This window comes from Nelumbo nucifera, chromosome 2 (assembly GCF_055504915.1).
Source record: "Nelumbo nucifera cultivar China Antique chromosome 2, China Antique-T2T, whole genome shotgun sequence".
In the NCBI taxonomy this organism is placed as follows: Eukaryota; Viridiplantae; Streptophyta; class Magnoliopsida; order Proteales; family Nelumbonaceae; genus Nelumbo; species Nelumbo nucifera.
The window spans coordinates 40,877,211-40,901,383 of NC_142650.1; the positions used below are offsets into that span (position 1 = coordinate 40,877,211).

The 24,173-nt window shown below is 36.9% G+C and overlaps 3 protein-coding genes across 4 annotated transcripts; 2 read left to right on the forward strand and 1 right to left on the reverse strand.

Annotated features, from left to right (window-relative positions):
• The first annotated feature begins 313 nt into the window (after positions 1 to 313).
• Positions 314 to 5,239, forward strand: LOC104599214 (glutathione S-transferase L3-like). Of its 2 annotated transcripts, none has more exons than XM_010261661.2 (10): positions 314 to 395; positions 540 to 614; positions 885 to 945; positions 1,074 to 1,160; positions 1,304 to 1,402; positions 1,498 to 1,600; positions 1,705 to 1,781; positions 2,067 to 2,174; positions 4,776 to 4,856; positions 4,946 to 5,239. In XM_010261661.2, the coding sequence occupies exons 1-10, from the start codon at positions 385 to 387 to the stop codon at positions 4,949 to 4,951; spliced, it is 708 nt and encodes a 235-aa protein (XP_010259963.1). In that variant the 5' UTR covers positions 314 to 384; the 3' UTR covers positions 4,952 to 5,239. The 2 variants fall into 2 exon arrangements, with proteins under 2 accessions (XP_010259963.1, XP_010259964.1); XM_010261662.3 differs by having other exon boundaries at positions 340 to 395; positions 543 to 614.
• Positions 5,240 to 5,395: 156 nt separating this feature from the next.
• On the forward strand, positions 5,396 to 11,783 carry LOC104599215 (uncharacterized). Its single transcript, XM_010261663.3, has 3 exons — positions 5,396 to 8,237; positions 8,437 to 8,979; positions 9,238 to 11,783. The coding sequence occupies exons 1-3, from the start codon at positions 7,257 to 7,259 to the stop codon at positions 9,337 to 9,339; spliced, it is 1,626 nt and encodes a 541-aa protein (XP_010259965.1). The 5' UTR covers positions 5,396 to 7,256; the 3' UTR covers positions 9,340 to 11,783.
• Positions 11,784 to 17,790: 6,007 nt separating this feature from the next.
• LOC104599216 (WUSCHEL-related homeobox 3-like) lies at positions 17,791 to 19,306 on the reverse strand. The gene is made up of 2 exons (XM_010261664.3): positions 18,507 to 19,306; positions 17,791 to 18,278 (listed from the first exon to the last, which is right to left on the reverse strand). The coding sequence occupies exons 1-2, from the start codon at positions 19,050 to 19,052 to the stop codon at positions 18,015 to 18,017; spliced, it is 810 nt and encodes a 269-aa protein (XP_010259966.1). The 5' UTR covers positions 19,053 to 19,306; the 3' UTR covers positions 17,791 to 18,014.
• Between the last annotated feature and the right edge of the window lie 4,867 nt (positions 19,307 to 24,173).

Here is a 24,173-nt window from a genome sequence, read left to right on the forward strand (position 1 = left end):
ACGGACGCGTTAAAAACCCAACCAAAAATAGGCCTTGTATATTTTTGAAGTTAGTCCCTTACGCTTTGTATCTAGTCTCTCAAATGCTTCAGATACATCCAACGGAGAGAGTTAGGTAGAAGCAGGCACAACACCCCATGTCCCATGAACGAGTGCATTTTCATTACCCAGATATTTGGAAAAGAAGAAAATAACTGGATGTCAATCTGACGGTTAATAAGCGGCAATGCAGCCATTATGACGTCCGTCACTCGTCACTCCTGACGTCTTCCCTGAAAAGTGAAAACTACCCAGAATAGTCTGTTGCCGCCATAATTCCGCTATAATACTCTCCCATGCCAACTCCTTCATTCCTCCAAAAGAACCGGAGTTCTTATAAGAGCAATGGCAAACGGGTTAGTTTTTTTTTCCCTTTTTTCTTTGTAAAACCTCAGTCTCATCTTCTTTGGTTTTGTTCTCAGGATTTTCTGTCCATTTCTCCATTATTCTTGTTGTTTCCATTGATGGGTTGATGTTCCTGTTTCTTCGCTTGTTCTCAGAAGCGTTCAGGAAGTTCTTCCCCCTTCTCTGGATTCCACTTCCAGCCCACCTCCCCTCTTTGATGGGACGACGAGGTCGATTCTATTTTACTCTATTTCTTTCGTCAGTTCGTGTTTCTTTTCATATATGTAAATGGTTCTGCTTTCCTTTTATCCACCTGCTCTGGTTTCTGCAATTAATTCTTAGTTTAGATGTTTGTTTGAGTATGGAAGGAGAACGCTAAGCTTGTACATTGACGAGTATTTTACCACAATTGTTTCTATCCGTTTAAATTTTTGCTCGAATAGCCCATATGATAAAACGTGTCTCTTTGGATATCTGATTTGGGGTTTTGTTTCTTGAAGGTTGTATATAGCTTACATATGCCCATATGCGCAGCGTGTCTGGATTACTAGAAATTACAAGGTTGTTTCTCAGTCCTCTTAATGATTTATTTTCTTGGAATTGACATTGTTGAAAGCATTTTTTAGCAGAGTTTGAAATTTTCTTCTTTTTTTTTATTTTCTTTTCCGACTAATGCTTGAGAGGAGCAGGGACTCAAGGATAAGATACAACTGGTTCCTATTAATTTACAAAACAGGCCAGCTTGGTACAAGGAGAAAGTCTACCCTACAAATAAGGTGAACATGATATAATTATATGAAGAGTTAAATCATACAAATTCTATATATTATTTTTTCCTTGAATAGAAAGAACAATCAAATAAAGAAAACTGAATCTCATAAGATCAAATTCAAAGGTTCTTTTATTTTTCCTTGTGTAGGTGCCATCCTTGGAACATAATGATAAAGTCAGAGGAGAGAGTCTCGACTTGATTAAATATATCGACAGCCACTTCGAAGGACCCCCACTTTTTCCTGATGTAAGATCTAGATAATTATATGTCTGTATTCTAGATGAGATTTTGTTCTTAGTTTCACAGGTTTAATAGAAGTCATACCCAAAATAAAACTGTAGGATCCAGCCAAAAGAGAGTTTGCAGAAGAGTTGCTGTCCTACAGTGACACATTCAATGGAATTGTGATTACTTCATTCAAGCAAGATGAAGGGAAAGAACTTGGTGAGATTTATATTCTGCTCTCTTTTGGGAATTCAATCTTTCAACAAATTATGATATCCGTAACCACTATACCTTAAGCTGATTTGTATCATAACCTGCATCAGGAGAAGCACTTGATCACTTAGAAACTGCTCTTTCTAAATTCAGCGATGGCCCTTTCTTCCTTGGCCAATTCAGTCTGGTAAGTAGATTGTTTTGATGCCTTCCTTTTTCCATGTCATAACTTGCATATGCTATTTGCTAGACATTGTTAATGATGATTTTGGTTCTCATAAAACATTGATAAGCCAAAACATTTATGTACCCATTTAATGGACCATTCCCAATTTCAACTTAATTTTAACTATTCAATGCTTTTCATACAAGGGTGTTTCATACCTTGGAATGAGGCAACAATGTAGAATTCATTATATTTCCTTCTAGTTTTTTGTGGCACTCTATTTGAAATTGGAAATGTCAACTCCAGGTGGACATAGCCTATGCTCCATTTATTGAAAGATATCAGATCTTCTTGTCGGAAGTAAAGAAGTATGACATCACAGAAGGAAGACCAAAACTAGCAACATGGATTGAGGTAAAACAAAATACTAAAAAAATATTTTCTCTATTTTGTTTCTAGAGTCTCATTTAATGGTTGGTTTCGTTTTTCTTGTTTTGTTTCAGTTGTTAGGTACAGCACTAGTGACTAGTGTTTAATTTCCCAAGCAGTGGATGTTGTCCCTTGTAGGTTACATTTAAGAATTAAAGCTTAGGGATTCTAAATTTTGTTGCCAAGACATCCTCATTATCATTGTCTTCCAAAGCTTGCTGATCAATTTACTAAGGCTCTCTATTCTGTTTAATCCTGAACTACTCTTCTATCCATCAGCTTACTCCATTTCTGACAACATCCTTCAATGTGCATCGGTTTATGCTCACTAGTTTTGTCTATGACCTTAGCTTGGAATTGATAATCCATCTCAAATTTATTTTGTAAGATATATTGTTCTCTTGTTAGTTAGTCCTTGGAATTTAGAATTTGGCATTTGCAGTGGGATTCTGAAATTTTTCTGTTGAAATCCTAGATTGCACATTTTATATGCATTATGGATTATTAGGAAGCAAGGGACCTGATGTTGGTAAAAGTAAGAATGTATAACTGAAAAAGAAATTGAATGTATGTTTGTGCCATCTAAATCTGCATTTTATAGATATGCTGGTCCACTTCTTTTACTTGCTAGAACATTTTGACATGTTCCCTTGTTTGGATCTGCATCTTGTGACTGGGTGGAAGAGACTAATTGAAAGAATGGTAGGATCCATCGTATGGACGCCAAAAGGGTTGCGGAATGGGTGGGCGAATTTCAAAAATTCCCTACCTTTCTTCCAACTGGGAATCGTATTCCCTGATTTTAGAATCAAAATTCAAGGATCCTACTTGAACCAAACCAAACCAGATTTGAACCAAAAGAGAAGAGAGGGATTATACCTGATCCGGAGAAGCAGTATCTCCCAACGTTGGTGTTCACGCCCAAAGAAGATCCCAATATCAGCTCCCACTGAAGATGACACAGTGATGATGGAGCCGAACTAGCAGTGTTCGTTCCACGAACCAGGTTCTTCTGAAGAACTCGATGGAAGACTGAGAGCACCACACAAACAATCAAGAACCTTTCTTGATCTTCTCTAACTGAGAACTCGAACTGGTAGAAAAAGTGGCGCCGGTTGCTGGAGGAGAATGCTAGAGAAGAAGGTGGCGAACTGCTATTTTCTTCTCTAGGGTTATCTGAGATCCTATCTCAAGAATGCAGAGTGTATTCTGCTAAAACCCCTAGGGTTCGAATTCAAGTAATTCGCAATTAGGGTTTCCTCCTCTTTCTTGGTGATTAAGAAACCTCCTAATCATATTAGGAGTTGTCCTTATCCAAATCTGTATTTGGATTAGGACTCCTCTTAATCCTATCTGCAGATTAGATAAGCTTTTGGGCTTAACCTAATCTCAGATCCGCCCCTTTAAGTGACTGATCAAATCAGCCCAGATCGAAATGGGCTTTAGGCCCAATATGTATTAAGTGCTCAATAGTCTTTCAAATTGCTGCCCAGATGGGCTTCTTTGTATGGCGTGGGACTCAAGCATTGATCTACACATCAACCACATGGGTTCGGCCCAGCCTCTATTACAAGGCCTAGCTGAATTCACTAGAAAGCCCAGTGAACCCCTTGAGCCCATCACATGGACCTTATGGGCCCAACACTTACACTAAGTGGTCCCTAGGCCAAGCCATCTTATAAAAACTCAGAGACTGTGGACAGATGCAAGATTAGCCCATCAAGTATTATCCTAAATGGCCTTACACTTAACCTCTCAGCCCATAATGATCAAGCACTGCCCGACAAGAGAGGACCTCTCCCTCGGCTGTAAGGAATAGTGCTGCACTCTCTACTCACATGGATCCCGGGAATTAAAACCATTTGCAAACATTTTGAAACCATATATAAGTATATATCATATATATAAATTTTGCAAAACAAAATTCCAACGATTGAAATCAACTACCGGCAGTTTGGTTTCCATCAGAGAGAGTGCATCCCCGATCATTACCTTTGTCCGACAAAGGAGTTGATCCCGTCACTATGATCACCCACTCAGATGAATTCTCAGACTGTCCCAACATACCCAGGTTTTGACCCCCGTTAAGGATCTCACTGATTGGCATATCAAAGGCAGCCCAATTCGACACCCAGTGCAGTACCATAATCGGGCTAGGGGTCAGGTGTAACTTTTCAGTTTTGCCCATCAATCTCCAAGGTCCAGGGCAATATTGAAAATCTGGTCCGGTTCAAGGGTTCAAGTAATCCTACACTGCGTGTGCCTTGGGTCTCACCCTGGCGGCTGAGACAAGCCACCCCAACACTTGGCAGGACACCAGTGTCAGCCTTGGCGGGATAAATCTCCCCAGACTTATCCAACGGCTGTGAACATTTAAAATTAACACAAGTCTCATTAAGTGTGCAGTTTTAGGGTCTTACACAGAAGCATACCACACAACATGAATCAAATATGTACTTTATTTATTTACACTAAATATCAAAAGTACATCAAAACTGATTGGAGCTAAGGGCATACAAAACTGTCTAACACTAATGTGATTGGATTCATAACTATTATATATCAAAGAAATTATTGTGGTTGTAGGAGATGGACAAGATTGAGGCCTACAAAGAAACCAAATGGGATCCACAAGAGATTGTCGAAATCTACAACAAACGTTTCCTGGTAATAAATCCACATTCTCGACACTGTTGCTCATGGTACAAGATTTAAAAAAAGGGTTTATCTAACCATCATTATCTATTTCTTTGCAGGCATAGCTTTGAAAACGGTAATGGCTTTTTTCAAAGCATGACATTTTCTCTATAAATGTTTGAAGTTTCTTTGCTACCTGCTTATTTGGTGATATTAAGGGCGATTTCTGGTCTGCCATGTGCATGCACTATCCGTCTATGAAGGCCAAGGAGATATTAAAAATAAAATGAACTACACATCATAGTTGTCCTACATCAGTTCTCCTTGGTTTTGTTAACTAATATATTATTGAACTTCAACTTGTATTCTGAATCTTTCTCAGTGCGGCATAAATAAGATTACTTGATTTTCAACTCTTTCCTCTCTTGCTCATATACAAGGATTTGAATGTCCAGTATCATATGAATTGACAAATTGATGCACCATGATGCATCAAAGGTCCATGAATATTTTGAACACCATGATCTGGTCATGCTGATTGTTGGTATAAGTAGTCTCTTGGATGCCTGGTTTAGTGTTGGTGCCTATATGATCGCATCTAATCACCTAATTGTCACATTAGCATCTGCATCATCTTTCTTGTAGTATACTAGTATATGATTATCACACTATCAGCAGCCTGTTATAGCATTTGCCAAAAAAAAAAACAAGTTACCAATTATGGTGAATTTAGTGTTTGCTCCCTTAATTAATGTGGTTGGATTCTTGTTAAATTCAAAATGGCTTGCCTCTTGGGAATTCCAAATCCAAAAAAGAAAAAACTGCAAAATTTAAGGTTTTAAATCCACTTTTGTTGAACAGGACTTTAACACAAAAAAGAGCCCAAATGGCAGAATCAGAAACTCTGGTTGACCCCCTAAACTCCATACCCAATTGCAATACTGCCCTAATCCTAACAAAGCGATTAAATAGTTTTGGGTGATATGGAGGTAGCTATATCTGTATGGTGCGTTCAGTCTTTGAGAATAAAATCATGCTTGCCCAACCAAAGAAGGAATTAGAAGGTGTTAAATTAAATTAAGAGAAATGCTAATTCTTCTCAAGAGTAGGATAAGAGATATATAAATCTACTTAACTCTATGCTCTACATGTATCCATAAAAAGTTTAGTAATTACTACTAAAATCTATGATGCTGGAATGACATGGTACCAAAATAACTTTGACCAATCAAAGTTCACCCGTGAATTTTGATGAATACCATCTGATTGATTAACACATTTATGATACCAATTGATAGGTCACAAATCTTTTAGACATGATGCTTTCCAGTATCATAGTTGATCCCTTAATTTATATACATTCTTGCATTATGCATTTAAAGTCAAGGCTTCAAGACTGCAAGTATATCTCTACTCCATTCAAATTAATTGCACAAGGTTTTATAGGTATAAATTCAACTATAAAGCCAAGGACTCAACATGTGTGGAACTCTGCGGAGTTGATGCATGATTAACTCAGTAATAGGGGTAGAATTGCAGATGATTAGTTAATACGACTAACAGACCACTTGAAAAGCAATGCTATTAAATTTGGACCATCGGCCAAAATTGTTTTAGGTTGCCTGAATCTTAAAAATGTGAACTTAATAAAACCTGTAACCTTTCTTGAAGTGGGCTAATTTTGATATAAAGTAACTTTAAAAGGTAATCTAAAACCATTTGCTATGTTTTTGGAGAAGTGGAATGGTTGAATCGGGCATGCAGTCCAACTATTCAATCCATGACCCAGTCATCAAAACGGATTTGCGTCCTGTCCGAATGTTGCACTCTACATATTTGTATTTGTACTCTTTTCAAACTGAGCCTGGTTTCAGTTTTAGAAACAGTGCAAATACAAGTTTTAAAAATACTTTGTACAAAGTTTTGCACTGTGCATATTTATATTTTGCACTCCTCCCAAAGTGAGCCTCCAGGTCCAAACGCCCTACAGTTAATTTGTATGGGTTTTTGTTCATTAGGCTCAGTTTGAAAGGAGTACACATACAAATATGTAGAGTGCAAAACCTTATTTTTTGTATTATTTTATATGTATTTGCACTGTACATATTTATACTCTTTCCTCCAAACTGAGCCTTAAAATGGATTGTTAAATTATTGAGATCAACTCTTTGGACGGGTATATGCTTCAACATATAACCAAGTGATCTCTTTATATGGAGCGACAACTTCGGTAGCCCAGAATGTTTGACCTTACTCCTTGTCCTTGGGTGTAAGCATGGGAGAGAGACCCGCCTTCAAGATAGATCATCCTAAAACAAACTCTTAACTAAGCAACATCTCTCTCTCTCAATCAATCAAGCTGAACAACCCTTCACATCTTCCTCTGTATTTCCCCTGTTTTCTTCCGTTACTGTTCATTGAATCGGAAAGATGGGTGTAAACCCAAGCAGTAGCAAGAGCAACCACGACAAGAAACCTGAAGACTATGACAAGAAACCGGAAGCCTGGGAACAGAAGAGTGCAACCCAGCAACGAGCATTGCCATTAGGCATTGGCGGTTATCGAAGCCACATTACCTGGATATTCCTTATCAGCATCATGCTCTACGTACTCTACTCCACCAATCTCCTCCTCACCAGTACTGAACCTGCTATAGATTGTTCTGCTTCTGCTTTTAGTCTTTCCACAGAACGTCTTTCAACGCCTAACAACTCCTCCTCTCTGTCTCTACCCATCAAAGAAAAACAACAACAACAAGAGGAAGAGGAAAAGGAGGCCCCACAGATCCAATTGACTCCGCTATCCCACCGCTTTGACACTGAGCTCAAACACATTGTCTTTGGTATAGCAGCATCATCAAATTTATGGGAGAAGAGGAAGGAGTACATAAAACAGTGGTGGAGGCCAAAGGTGACAAGAGGAGTGGTGTGGCTGGACACGCCAGTGAAGACTAGAAGGAACGAAGGACTACCAGAGATACGGATATCTGGTAGCACATCAAGAATGCCATATACCAACCGGCAAGGTAAAAGGGCAGCACTGAGGATATCGAGGGTGGTATCAGAGACAGCAAGGCTGGGGATGAAGGATGTGAGGTGGTTCGTCATGGGCGACGATGATACAGTGTTTGTGGTGGATAATGTAGTGCGTGTACTTGCTAAGTATGATCACAGACAGTTCTATTATGTGGGGAGCTCCTCTGAAAGCCATGTCCAGAACATATTTTTCTCCTATGCTATGGCCTATGGAGGAGGTGGGTTCGCCATAAGCTACCCCTTGGCCAAGGAACTGGAGAAGATGCAGGATCGGTGCATCCAACGGTATCCTGGATTATATGGCAGTGATGACAGAATTCAAGCTTGCATGGCTGAGCTGGGGGTGCCACTCACAAGAGAAGCAGGGTTCCATCAGGTAAACAAAGAGATCTCATCTCTGAGTTAGAAATCAATATGAGTTACAGGTAATCTTCTCAGTAATCTAATTTTGGAGGCATGGCTTTTGATGAACAATCTAACGAATTAATAACGACCCAAAGTGCTTGGGTGATTTTTGTTGATAGCCATGACCATCAGACAATGCTCATTTCGATCCAATTTGTTCAACTGTGCAGTATGATGTGTATGGAAACCTTCTGGGCCTATTGGGTGCACACCCTGTCACTCCGCTGGTGTCAGTGCACCACCTGGACGTCGTAGACCCCATATTCCCTCGCATGAGCAGAGCCGAAGCTCTCCAACGCCTCTTTCAACCTGTCAAATTTGATTCAGCCAGTATGATGCAGCAATCCATCTGCTATGACAAGAGGCGAGATTGGTCAATCTCTGTATCATGGGGCTTTGTCGTCCAAATTTTCAGGGGTGTCATCTCACCAAGAGAGTTAGAAACGCCGACCAGGACATTCCTCAACTGGTACAGAAAGGCCGATTACACTGCCTACGCCTTCAACACTAGGCCCGTCACCAAGCATCCATGTCAAAAGCCCTTCGTTTTCTACATGGACAATGTTCGTTATGATCGGGCTAAGAAGCAAACAGTGACTACCCACTCCCGCCATAGAGAATCGCATCCTTATTGCAGATGGAAAATGGAATCCCCAGATTCAATTGACTCCATTGTTGTCTTCAAGAAACCGGACAATCTCCGCTGGCACAAGGTAATTAAGCTGCATTTATATTTTCCTGTCTGACCTGCGTAGAAAGGTGAATGGTGGTTCTGTTAATTAACCAGCTGAGTTCCAATTATAATATTTCTATTGTCACCTCAAATATGAATCCAATGCTATCTAATTATATATGAACTCATGTTGGTGCCACACAATTAATCACAAATGTTGCAGAAACACCTGTGGATGGTCAACACAGCACTCCTCTGTTTTGTTTGTTAACTAACCAGATTTCAATTTCCTGTGCAGTCTCCAAGGAGAGATTGTTGTAGAGTTTTTCCAACAAAGAAGAAATCAACAATGTACATAACTGTGGGCAACTGCCGAGATGGTGAAATAAGCGAATTGTAGCTTGGAGGCTGAGTCGACTTTTCATTCAATTTCTTCTCTCCCTCAATTTTCATTTTTCTGATTAGTGCGTAGGTGGGTGAGTTTGTGAGGGTCAGGTTAGCTTTAATTTTTTTTGCATCAATTTGGAACTGATAGTCCGTGTAATGTGTTATTGCAATGGTATTTCTTGTTGTACATTAATTAATTTAAGCAGGGAATTAGCATTTTATTCAACAAGAAATCTTTATTATATTTCTGAGATGAAGGAAGAAAAATGAGAGCAGAAAATGAAATACAGTTGTTTTATCCTTGAGAATAACTAGAACTTTTCCTGATCTATTCGAAACATTATTCTCATTTGATGCCATTTAATTCAAAGAGATTCATGCCAATATATAAATGCTAGCACAAAACCAGTTCACTACTATTCACCTTGAACTGGCTAATAGGGCTTCCGATTATGTCTCATAAGAAAACCAGTCACCTGCACTCCACAGACCAAACAAAGATGCCATTAATTTTTCCCCGACTCATAGAGGTTATTGCAAGCGCTGAATAATCCATTCTTGAGAGGCAACCCACCACTCCTGCCATCATTACTGAAGCTTACCAACACCTTTCCTCCCCTGTGATTAAAGCTGTGAGTCTCAAAGGATCTCATGAACGGAGAAAGCTCATCCCCTTACCATACACAGAATTGGAAGTTAAACATAGTCTATGATCATACTTGATACTTCAGAGAGCCACTGGCATTTCATCATATGGGGCTATCGTTGCAAATGAGAGGACCCCATTTCCTTTCAGGACCATTAAAAGCTGTCTGATGCACTCGACGAATATATCAGTGTTTTTGTTGAAGTTCTTATAATCTATATTGATGCCACCCAAATTATACTCCTTCATTATCTGTGTCATTGAGGAAACTGCATTTCGAACCCAAGAACTAATGAAAATTAGGCCTTGATGAAGGAGACGTTGGAGGGACTGTGGTTGGTGGAGGGAGGAGACAAAGAGGTGTAGTCAATGGAAAAGTAGAGAATGAAGTCAAGTAACCACTGGGGTTGATAGGTACATTGGAGATTCTCACATTGTTGAATGCAGCTCCTATAAACTCTCTGAACGGCTTCATATTTGTCAGGGCTGCTTAACAAAAAAAAAGTTTCAAGGAGAAGAGAGATAATCAGCTTAGATGAATGCATTGTTGGAAAGTTTTTGTGCTATAGCGTTGTGTGTTAAGAGCTAAGACTTGAAGAGGGAGAAAAATGAGTAACTGTATTTATAAGCAAAGTAATTCCTACTGCAAATACATGAGTCATCCTTTCTGTTCAGCCATTTGTTGTTGGTGTTGTTTGGGTTCTTCTTCTATTCAGGGGACAATCTGACTCATATCATATATTAATACTGTGGTTGATCATTGAAGCAGTACCTGATTTTCTTTTCCCCATATTCTCAGCAGGAGCACTGAACAAAGATACTAATGAGGGAGGGAGACCATCACCAAAGGAGGGAAGGAAATATATTTGAGACTTCAAGGGAAATATACAGCGAAAGAAAGCTTAAGAAGGGCAAAGATTTGGGGAAGAGGAATATGCTAGACAAGTACAATGTGAAAACTAAGATCAAGGTTGAGAGGGCACCTCTTAGACAGATCAAGATTAAGTCCTTGAAAGCTCTTGCTTTCAATTATCCATTTGATAAACCAAGATTCCCATATGTTTCTAGACCATGCCATTTCCTAAACTACCATCCTTTTATAAGAGGATTATCATGTCATCTAGTATATTAACATATTCTCTACAATCTTGTATGTGATTTATTACTTTAGAAGATGAAAGGTCATTACCCATTGTTGGTCCTGCTCTCAGAATTGATGTTACATCCCTGCATCACACTGTTTGGCCAATAAATCTTCCACGAGTTGTACCACAAAGAAAGTAGCTAGCTACATAAACAACTGTGACTTTCTGCCTTATATAGGTACCTAATGTTGAACAAGATAGGCTTACAAGTTACAAGATGGTGTTAACTCATACAATGGTGGAGTTTACACCAGTTACAGTTTACAATCTAAACTGGAGATTACCAGCCACAGGCATGGAAAAGAAATAGAATTAGCATGGGTTGCCTTTGTCTTCTAATGTTTTATTGCCATTAAAAATCTCACAAGAACTACTCAAAAAATTGGAACAGGCCTACTTTTTATACACTTTGATCTTCTCAACTTACAAGCAATTGAGATAATCAACGGTCCTAAGGGTTCTATTTGCTTAAAAGTTAACCAAAATAATATTAAATTTGGACAGATTTGACCAGCCCAGACTTAGGTGGTGTTTGATAAATCTGAAATCTGAAAAGTTAAAAAAGATATTTTAGATGTTCTGAATAGATAAGGTTGTTTGTGTTGGATCAACCATCCAGCATCTAAACTTTGATGATTTTATTATTTTACCCCCAAAACAGACTATCTGATAATTTTGAGTTCAATTTGTACTATTTCATATTAAATAATTTATGAAATTCAAAATAACACAAATAAAAAAAATAATAAATTAATAAATAATAAATAACACATTTAAAATTATTAAAAATAATTGATGACTAATAAAAAATATTAAGGTAATTAATACTTAATAAAAATTAAAATAATTAATAATTAAAAAATAACACAATTAAAATAAAAAAAATAATTAATGACTATAAAAATAATTAATAGTTAGTAATTTACACAAATAAAACTTAAAATAATTACTAATTAAAAATTAATAATTATAAAATAACACAATTAAAGTTAATAAAGATAAAGAATGAATAATATAAAATAATTAATCGGTTTTGGCCTTTTGGGCACTGTTCATCATCCTTCTTGTTGCGAAGGACGAACAGGGGTTGCGGTATTCCTATTCCCCCTCCTCTCTCTGCTTATTCCCCCCCCCCCTCTCTCTCTCTCTCTCTCTACACACACACACTACACATAGCGTTCCTTACCTCTCACGCCAGTCAGCACTCAACTTTCCACGCAGATAAAACAGTACAACTGTCGTCGAACGAGTCCACAACCCACCATCACCAAACTCAAAATAAACGTCGATCGATGGACATGAGCAACTACAACAACCATCCTAACAACTCCATCATGACAAGAAAAACCAAACTCTTCTTTTGGTTTTCAGCCATCTCTGTTGCACTTCTTTCCATTCTGCTTGCCACCACCACCACCATCCCTTCTTCCTCTTCTCCTAGCAGCCTTATTAGCAGTGCATATTATAGCTTTGAGCTTGGTGCCATTTTCAAAAGGGGCCTCAACCAAAGTGGCGTTGATGTGTTTTCTTCACTCCTTAGGCGCATTATCCGTAGGAGAGGCCATCACCACCACCGCCGTGGGAGGGGGCGTGGGGATGCCTGCCACGAGGCCAAGTGGGTGTCTAGGCTCGTCTCAGACTACAATATCTCTCTTTATCTTCACGGTGGATTTGAATGGATGCGCAAACTTCAGTAGTGTGCAGTGTGCAGAAGGCAGTAGATCATCGTTCTCGTTGCAAAGGTCGAACAGAGGTGGCGGTATTCCCCCGTCCTCTCTCCGGTTATTCTCCCTCTAAACTCTCTTTATTTCCCCTCTCTCCGATTCTTCTTCTTCTTCCTCTTATCACCGAACAGATGGTTGCGGGGAACTGCGGTGGTAACTCCAGTTTTGCTTCAATCGTCCGATCCCAGCTCTTCTCGGAATCGCACCCGCAAGGGAGGACGTTCGAAGTTGAGACCTATTTTTGTCTTTTAACGCGGTCTGAAATGCATCTGATCGCGTTAAGAGGCTGAAAATAAGAATGTCAATGAATCAGATTTGAATTGAAATTAATCTAAATTAAAATCAATTTGAACCGATTGAATGATCCATACATTAAATTGAGCTGATCCAAAGTATTCATCGAATTGGATTGGACCAGATCGGCTTGGATCCTGTCCAGTCCAATTAACACCCCTAATTCATTGTGCTAAAGCAAGTATTTTGATTCTAAGCAAACACATTAAATGGTCATAATATCCAATATACAAGCTCTTCTATCATACTAAAAAAACATTGTTAAATGGACCAAAATCAAACTCTAAGGTTATGTTTGATTTGAAGGAAAAGGTAAGAAAAGGAATGGAAAGACAGGAAAACTTATACAAAGTTTGTAAAAATCTCCTTACCTTTCCCTCATTTCCTGCATTTTCCTTCAAACCAAACATAGCCTAAGGGTCTTAGTTGCAATCATCTGAACCGATCAGCCATCTTTTATCTGCGTTTTCTTTCTTTATGTAGATGTTTCTTATTCCGAATTTCCAATTATTTTGCAAATATTCGATCAAATGCAGCTAGGGAAAAGGTAAAGGGGCAGAAATCAACGCTAGAAAAACAGATGCATGATGATAATCAGATCCATGTGGATTTTCCGAAAAGTACAATAAATTGGAAACAAAAAAGATCGAATATGGCTTTGCCGATCGAGTGATACTTAAAGAGGGAAGATAACAGCAAGATACTTTGCCTGATCAAAAACTCAAAAAGAGAATTAGAACGGAAATGAAGAAGAGTGTGAATACAACAAATCTAACTCAAGTTGCAGTTCCCATCATTCAGACACCTGGTCTTTTCAAATTTAGACACATGGTATTTTCTGAGAAATTGTTATTAAAACCTACAACCCACTATCACCATTCAGACAAGTGGTATTCTCATTTTGTAGAAAACTAGACATATGGCAATTTTCGAGAAATTTCTACTAAAGCCCAGAACCCATTATCGGCTATAGCTCCTCATCATTCAAACACATGAACTTTTCATTTTTCTAAAAAGCTAGACACGTGGCATTTTCTGAGAAGTTATTGCTAAAGCTCATAACCCACTAGTCACTACCACCATTTTCAATCCATTCCTAAAAAAATGCAAAAATTACAAAAATGGTTATCCACAACCACTTTCAATCCATATTTTAATAATTATTGAAGAACTAATTTTTGAAATAAATATTTCTTAAAATTTTAATAATTATTTAAAATATTAATAAATATAAATTTAACATTATTAATTCCATAATATAAATTTAACATTATTGATTCCCCGTAGGGGGTCATTCACTCTTTCACTCTTGAACCTAAAAGAAAAGAATATTATCCCCCGTACGGGGTCATTCACTCTTTAACAATACGGTAGCCGTAGGATGGCCCACTATTAATTAATATACGGTAGCTGTATTATAATATTCTTTTTCTTATTAATTTCATTAATAAATGATAGTTACTAAAATTAATTTTCTATTTTATTTTGCCCATTAATATTACTTTCCGTTATAATTTTATGACTCAATGCCAAACGAAATAAAAATGATCCGGCTTTTGAAACAAAAAATGATATGGGCACACCACATACGGAAAATTTAATTTGATATGAATACATCCCATCTAGGCAATCATATACGAGTATACCATGATTGATTTAATTTGATAAGAACACACTCACGTTGATTTAATTTATCATGCGCTGATTTAAATTGATATGACCACACCACATTTTGCATTCTATGGATATTTGATGGAAACATAAGGAAGACTTTATTATTTGGTGTTTTATCTTTTTTTTAAATATTTAATATTCAATTATGATATCATGTGTTTCTTTGAAAAGTTGAATCATTGACCTACCATCTAGATAAGAAATTATATTTGCTTTTGGATTAGTTTTAAATTAGTAAAAAATATATTAGTCAAAGTGTTGTACATTTAAAATTAAGTTATAGGTTGGTCAAAAAACCAATAAAACTCTAACAGCTTGCTCTACATTTCAAATTATAAAAACCTCCACCATGTCATCAAAGACTTATGTGGTTGTTGCCAACATGAGGCTTTTAATCCATGTTGGACACAACAAAAAACTTATATTAAAACTGCCCTTTAATGTTGGGTGATTGAAAGATAAAAAAGGGTTTTTATTTTATCTCACTCTCTCTCTCTCTCTCATTTTCACATTCGTCTCTCTTTGTTCAATGAATGTGTGATTTGAAAATAAATAAAAAATGGTTTTTGGTTTTTGTATTTATGTTCTTTTTATCAATTTCTCTTATTCCTTCTTTATCTATCATTCTCCTACAATCTCTCTCATTTTCTTTATTTCCCACTCCCTCTCTCGTTTTTTTTCTTATACACTTATATGGTATTAATCATATCATATAAAAGAACATGAGACCAATTTGGTATGATTCAAAAATCATTACACCAATTTGATAAAAATTCACAAGAAACTCTTGGCTATAAAATTTACACCAACTTGATAGAAATTTATAACTTGATTGTACAAGTTGTTGGTCTCTTTAGTTCTTTTATACGGTCTGATTAATATTGTATAAGTTTGTAAGAAAAATAAAAACAGAACGAAAGAGGAAGCAAGTGAAAGACTAAGGGAGAATGATAGATTGAGAGAGAGAGAGAGAGAGAGAGAGATGTTTTGATTTGGCTACATACCGAAGTTGAGAGAATGGGAGAGATAGAGGGAGCGGGAGATCGAGAGATGACTACGAGAGTGAGAAGAGATAAGGGAGGGAGATCAAGAGATAGATGGAGTGGGAGAAAAACTGAAAATCAATTTTCACTATAGGCTTTTTGTTGTGTCCAACATGGATTAAGAGTCCCATGTTGGCAATAACTACATAAGCCTTTGATGACTTGGCGGGGGTTTTTATAATTTGAAATGTAGAGTTGGTTGTCAAAGTTTCGTTGGTTTCTGGACCAACCTACAACCTAATTTTAAATGTACAATTGACTTTGACTATAATTTTCCCTTTAAATTATTATATTTCATTTACATTATATAAACTAATTTTTACTTATCACACTTAATTTTTATTTGTCTATGATATCATTTGTCTATAAGCTTTTTGTTTGTCTATGAAAACATTATTTTTTCTAGGTGGATTTTAAAAGTATAAGCTTTTATGTTATTGAAATTATTAATTTATTAAGTATAGATTTAATTAATAGAAGTTAATGATGAGAAGAAACAAAAATGGATTAAATATATGGCTCAATGAACATGAATGCAAGTTAATAACTTAAATGTTGGATTTAATTAGAGAGAACTGAATGCATTGAATATCCTAAAATGACCTCTTTTCAACTCATTTAAAATTAATAAATTTTGTCAATTATCCTATCTGCCCTCATTTTTATCAATAAATTTAAATATAAAGGGATAAGTTTTGTCCTCAAAAATTCTAGAAATATCCTTGAGGTCATTGGTACTTTTTAAAGTGGTATAGATTCATGTCCTATTTAATTTAATTTCTGGGTTAACTTACAAGTACTTGCTTGTAATTTTTTTATTCCTCAATATCACATTTCTTACACAACTTTGGCATATGGGCTTGGTCGACCTTGGGGGGCTCATGGACCAATTACTCGAAAAGAACAGTGAGTGATCACTAATCGATTAAATGATCATATGGGTTTTTGAAAAATACCAAACCCAAATTAAATCGAAGCCATTTGGTTAATCAGTTGTTCTATTTGATTTTTTATTTTTATAATATATATTATATAATTATAAATATAAATAATATAGATTATATTTAATGTATTATATATTTATATAAATATAATGGTCGTTCAATTAATAGTGGTTTTTTAGATTAATCAAAACAGAACCATTACCTTTGGTTTTTGAAAAAAAAAACGAACTGATTGGTTCAGTTTAACTTAACTTTTTTATTTGAATTGCTCAGTTTAGCTCGGTTTTTCGATTTTTCATGAACACCCCTAATTGACCCATTCCACCCAATTACTACAATGGGTCGATTTTGGGTCAAAATTACTTAGTTCTTTATTTAGATATCCCACTTAGTCCACTCCCAGGCTACCATATTTATGATTCCAGTTGATCGAGCAAACGTTTTTCGGATAAAATAACTTATCAGTATGGAAAAGTTATTATATCCCAAAAACATTTGACCAAATCAACTAGAATCATAAATGTGGTATCCATTCAGACATTGTTTATCAAAATTCATGAGTGAATTTTCATTGGTCTTTGATATCATGTCTTTCACGCATGATAAATTTTTCGTACACGTGGTAGAGAGGCAAGCCACAACGATGTGGCTGATTCCAATATCCTCCCCATCAAATCTTAGATACCTTGCATCGATTCAGTCAAGGCTGAAACACTAGTCTCTCCACCTGTCAAGAAAGGGGAGATGTAGACCGGAGAGGAAGAGAAAAGTCTGAAAACGCTTTAAGCCCCCATTACACATTAGTCCCAGCCAATAAAAGCTGATTTGATTTCTACTAGTCTATAACCAAGCAAGTACTGATGTGTTGCGCTTGACAGCTTTAACCAATACATCAGACTATCAGAGACACGATGGAAATCAAAACCAAACAAAGTTGCCACTGTTTCCCATTTCGGATTCCATTTTGGAAACTGAAAAAAAAATATATCAAACGTTAAACGAAACAGTTTTCATTGTTGTATTGCTCCAGTAGTACTAGTAGTAGTAGTAGAAGTAGATACTAACAGAAGCACTAGTTTGAGTTTAGACATGAAGAGTTTGACACAGATGCCAGAAATCGAGATGATACAGATGGATAGATAGATGATTAGCTAGATAGATAAGACAAAGAGGAAAGAGAAATAGAGATCATCAGCTCCTATGAATGAAGTTGCAGTTTTAGTCGGTAGACGTTGAGCATGAAAGATGGTTAGATGTTGTGCACTCGTCCTTGAGACTGGTGGTTGTAATAGGGAAAAGCTGTAAGGTTTTGAGAGGTCGGTTGCAGCAATGAGTGGTCGGCCCAATGTCCATCATCATCATCATCATCCAATCACGGCCGTACATCCACTTGGACCTCTCCTTCTCGTCCCTCTCTGGAATATCCATCTTCCTGCTGGAGTAACTCATAACGTCGTTCGATGCCTCTTTTGCTCCTCCTGCCTAATCCATCAACGTAAGAAAGATAGATTGGAGAATAACAATCAGATGAGTTATATCCATATTCTCTCAGTTTTCTTCCTCCATTAAGAAACAAGAAATGGGAAAAAAAAGATTATTAAAATCTATGAATCTTATCCTACAGATCGAAGAGGAAGAAGAAGAAGAAAAGAGGTAAATACATATTGTTAAGGGGAAAGATCACTACTGAGCTCAGTAAATATGGCATACCTGAGGAAGCAGCTGAGCTGAGTTATAAAGTGGAGGTTGATGAAGAGCAGAAGAGTCGGACTGCTCGATCTGATGAAGGAAGCGGTGGTGGTGGGCTGAAAGCTGCTGCTGCTGCTGTCTACAAAGTTTCCTTCGGAGTTTCTGTCGCTCTCTGGCCTTGTGGTTTTGGAACCAGTAGAAGACATTCTTTCCTTCAATCTTTCCGTAAAACGAAAGATGGGCTGTTATCTGTTGTATCTGAGTTGCATTTGGGGTCCTTATCCCTCCTCTATACATTTCTTCCAATATCATAATCTGTTCAGGCGTCGGACACCATCTGGTTGAAGCTGCCGGTGACATTTTTTTCCAACACTTTCTTTTGGAGTCTGTTGAGATATGAATACATAGATGGATATATAGACTGATATAAACGATAGAGAGAGAGAGAGAGGACAAAGGAGAGGAAAAGGAGAGACAAAAGGGATGGAGAGGAAGACTAGCAAAAGGGTAATTGTAGGCAGAAGTACTACCGCGCTTGTCATGCTGATGTTCCCCCCAGTGTGGCATTCAATGTGGGTTTCAGTCCATGCCTCTCTCTCTCTCTCTTTCTCTCTCTCTCTCTCTAAAATCTGGAATGAGGGAGCAAGAATCAACTTGGGTTTGATTGAATGATTCCGTCATCATCACCTTATTATTTATTTATGAACAGAAAATGTAAAACATAGAACGCGTTCTAAGCAGATACCTTCTCAATCTTATTCATTGCTCCACTGAACTGGGTCACATTAAAATCTCTCTCTCTCTCTAGAATCTAGACCTCTCAGTCTCTCTCTCGGGTGGACTACTGGTGCTGCTGGGGTCAGAAATGGATCATTGTACACTCATAAGTTGAGCCAATTGCTCACTGTGCATAACGTAACATATGGACAACCGACTAACACTATAAATGTATACAAACATACACCATGATATACTATTCTTCACTTTTACTCTTAGAGACTGAGAAGCTTTGAATAAGAAGACTGTTGTGTCATTCTGCCACTATTTGAGATTTAAGAATGAATCCTTCTGCAAATATTTCTCCTACATGTAAGATGTATATGTCTCTGCTATATATGCAGGGCTTAGCTGCACCTCTCGTACAGTTGGGTCCAGAGTGTCCAACAATCTCAACCGTTAAACTACATTGGGAATAAGGTCTATACTGGTGACAGACGAAACAAGTAAATAAGTTTTCTAGCTACGTACCAAGTGAAGAAACTGGCAGAAAGAGTAGTGGAAGGTTTTAATATATATTATATATAATTTACTTCTGGCTCTGCCCAGATTTTGGGGTGAATATCAAGAAAACTTTCGTGGATGGTGGGTGGGTGCGAGAGAGGTCACTCCTGGAGACTGGAGTGGAGTTGAGAGACTAAATCTTTCTATCAATTCAATCGATACAAAACTGGAATCAAACAGGTGATAATATTTGCAGCTGTGTAGTCACATTTCAACACCAAAAGAAGAAATAAAACCAAATTTCGTAAGAACAAGGACGTGGGGTCGTCAAATCGATGTGAAATTATTTCAAATAAGTAGTTTTTCAGATTAAAACATGAAACCATTTGTTGCATACTTTTCAGCTTGTCTTACTACAAAAACTACAAAAGAAGAAAATAATTAAATTCCGAAATGACTGAAATTCAGTCTCCTCGCTCGACGGATGAGAATATGACAGGAAGAGGTGATACCCTCAATTGTAAAATAGAAAAAAAATCATCTCCATCTCTAGATATGTACGGAAAGATCCCGGTGAGTCGGTGACGGGACTCATCCAGCTAGAATCCCATCCATTTGCACGCCATCTCTTTCATGGGGCTCTTGTATTGCTAGAAGGTTGTTATTGTTGTTGTTTTATGTAACAGAAGATGAAATTTCATTAAACTGGGTATCAGCAGAATTACAAAAAGACTGAGTAACCTCTACCCAGTTAGCCATCCATATAGGCATGGAATCAGTATATATACTCCTGAAATTAATGAAATAAAATAGAATCCATTCAATTGCAACTGTGTTTGGTTGCAATACAAATAAATTTGCACTGATGCAAAATCGTGACAGTGCAAATAATTTGGGTGTAAATTTTGACCTATTTTTGTTTCAAATTTTAATTTATTTTGTTTGATTGCAGTACAAATGAAATAAGTAAAGACATGGAGTAGAATAAAGTAAAATCTTAAACAAAATTAAACAAGAATTTGCATTCTTTTACATTTGCACTCTCATACATTTGTACTAGTGCAATTAAATTTGCAGTGCAACCAAACACAGCCTAGTATTTTTCTTTTGGGGTCTTGTGGTCCAAAGAATATTTCCAATGCCACGTAGTCGTTTTGATTTTATCTAATCAAAATCTTATATATTTTATCGGAATAATTCAATTCGAATCATTTATATCTCCTTGCTCCTTGAGTTATGTAAAAGTGACATTTGATAGAAACAACTTGGTGTTTATTGTTTTGAAGAGGTGTTTTCAATGTGATGCTTAATGGTGTCTATATGTATTATTAAGTAAGTATAACAATAAATAAATGTGAAATGTCCACCAAATTATTGCAAAACTTAATTATTTTTCCCATTTCCAATACTAGAATCAAGTGCAAATATTGTAGCTCTAATGGACCATGGTTCCAAACACAACCTACTTAGTAATCTTATCCATGCTAATTAATGTTGTAAGATTCACTTAGATCTTAGGGTCAGACCATAAAAATCAAAAACCTTGCTTATTTTGAAACAATGGAAAAGTTTTTCATTATCTTTACTTATGGTCCAAAAGGACAAGGTGGTAGTCATTGGCGTTATTGGTATCAAGACTATTAGTGCAATGGAGAAGGTTAAGGGTGAGTAGAAAAATCGAAAAATCATACAGATCAAAACAGAACAAAAAATATGGTTAACTAAATCGGTCGATTTAATTTTGATTAACCAAAATAAAAAACCGACGGTTAATAGAACCAACTGATATACCTATATTTATATATGTTATATATATATATATATATATATATATATATTCTATACATTATAAATTAATAAATATATATTATATATATAAATCACATCCTACCCGTAAATTTAACATCAATCCACGGGCAGAATTCAATCTACGCCTAAAAATCTCCACCCTAAGGGTGGATTGAACTGTAAAAAACCCTAAATTATAAATGATTATATTATTTAATTTCAACCTACATCAAGCCATGTCCTTCTAGGCCTACCCATTACCCTTGACTGCCTCTTTTTAAGTAGAAGGTGATTTTCTATGTATGAACTTGAGAATAACTGACACCCTGAACTCAAATGTTTAATTTAATGTAATGAACATGGTTATTGGAGCTAGCTTTCCTACTCATTCTCTCATTTTAAAACATATTTACAATTGTTAAAGCAGAATATAAAGGAAGTTTTATGCGTGGTGTTGTTAATGCTAACAATGAGATGAGTGGTTGGGCTCTGGTGTTATAATAAAAAGAAAGAGAAAATCACATATAGGCATAATTAGTTGGCGATCGAATATTCACAGCAGTCGAGGTCATATGTTGGTTCTGTTCTGTTAGAGATGTCCTAATACCAGTTGGGTAAAAGGTACATGGAAAGTTCTGTTGTGCGCCAAATGTACACCCCCATTCCATTTCGTCCTCTCCTCCTCCATGTGCCGTTTTCCTAATAATTCCAGCATGGAAACACTACCGTAGTCTATCTGTAGGGTAGGGAAAGGCAATAGCATCCCTAATTCAATTGGCTCTAGGCTTAGGATCTGATCACCTCTCTCCTCTCTCCTTTCTATTCATCTGTCAAAGCCAAGAGGTGGCTGCTGCCCTGCTTGCCTCCACTGGGTCGCCTGCTGTGGCCCCGCCTCCGTACATTATTAACAGACGAGATCTTGGCCTCATTTGCCCAGCTTCCGTCCACTGAATTAGCCGCTGGCCCGTGAGGCTTTACTCTTGAGTCTTAGGCCTAGTTTGTTTATAGGTACTTGGGTAATGTGTTTATCCACCAAGTGATTTTCAGGGCAAATTTTGTAGAATAATCTTGGGTTCCTTCACTTTTCAAAGTAAAAGTGTATTTATCCATCTTCTTTTATGTTTTAGGTAAATAACATAACGATGGTTTTAGTGATAAAAACTTATTATTAAAATGACCAATTTTATCTCATTAAATTGTTAATTTCTTTCCTCTTCGGAGATAGTATCACTTACTCGTATAAATGATTTTTAGGGAGTGTTTTTTTTTGGATTTTGAGAGAGAGAAAGTTGGTTAATAGAATTTTGGTTCTCATTGATTAAGAATCTCTTGTTCATTTTTCAGATTTATGTGGGGATCATGGAAAGGTTATTTTCTAGGTGGGTAAATAAACTTCCCACCTTGCTAACACTTGAATGGGACAAAAATGTCTCTTAATGAATTTTTATGTCTAAAATGGTCGTTACCTTATTTACCTAAGAAATAAAAGAACATAGGCTACCCGCTTAAGTGTTTTTCAAGAAAAACTTACCCAGATAATTGTATTTACCTGGATAAATAACTTACCAAAAGTGAATGAGACCTTAGAAAAAATATTTTTTTTGATAAATTTGAGAAAAAAAACATAGATATCTTGGTCAATGGAAACCAAAATCTTATTAATTAACTTTCCTCTCTCAAAGTCCAAAAAAGAATGTGCCTCTAGTGTTAGTGTTTTACGCAAGGTTTTTGAACTGCTATTGACCTGGGCGGTTGGACCGTTCGGCTCAGGAACTGTCCAAGCAACCGGTTTTGATAAAAAATCATTGAAAAAGTCAACAAACCATTGACCCGGACAGTCGAACCATCGACCTATTCAACTGTTTTTGATCGTTTTTTATTTTAAATTATTATTATTTTTTAAATTTATTTGTCAGAATAGGCCATCCATTCGAACCGGATGACAACCCAAAAATCGATGGCTAAAACAGTTCCGTTTCCAAATCTTTTTTTAAAACGTTGGTTTTACGTTCACCTTAGATTCGTTTTCTATGAACCCATTAGAAAAAATAAGCAATTACCCGATTGAATAACTTGCCCTCAGAAATACAGAACGAATGGGACCTTAAAAGATTTCCCTACTTCTCCCCTGTTTCCCTTCCCTGGGTTTGGGAAACAGGTTGCTATGTTCTGTTACACATTAATTAATTTCGGAATTTCCTTATCCTCAATTTTCATTTTCTGTTTCGTTGCTATTGACTTATCGCTATTGCGTCTTTCCCAATAACATTCTCTTCTTTGGCTCTACTCTAGTGGGAAAATAACAAGGGGTACGTGGTACGAGCCAGAGGCCCAGAGCAGCGCGTTACGTCGCACTCAATGCAGCAACAGAGACACACCACAGTCCCTCGAAATTTTAAACACTCACAACTCAGCCACAGCCACCTAAAAAAAAAATCTCTGGCTCTCTGGGGACTGGGGAGCAGAAGAAGAACAGAGTCCAGCAGGACAGGAGCAACCTTGTCCTTTCTCTATACCGTTGGATGGTTTTCCTTTTTCTTTCCTTCCCAGCTCAAAATTCAACTAAAATCACCCAATGGTGGATATTTCCACGGACGATTCCGTCGTTTGGCAACCCACCAGATTTTATTCGAACTCCGAGTCTCGGTTGGCCCATGTAGGTCAAAGCAGGAATCACAA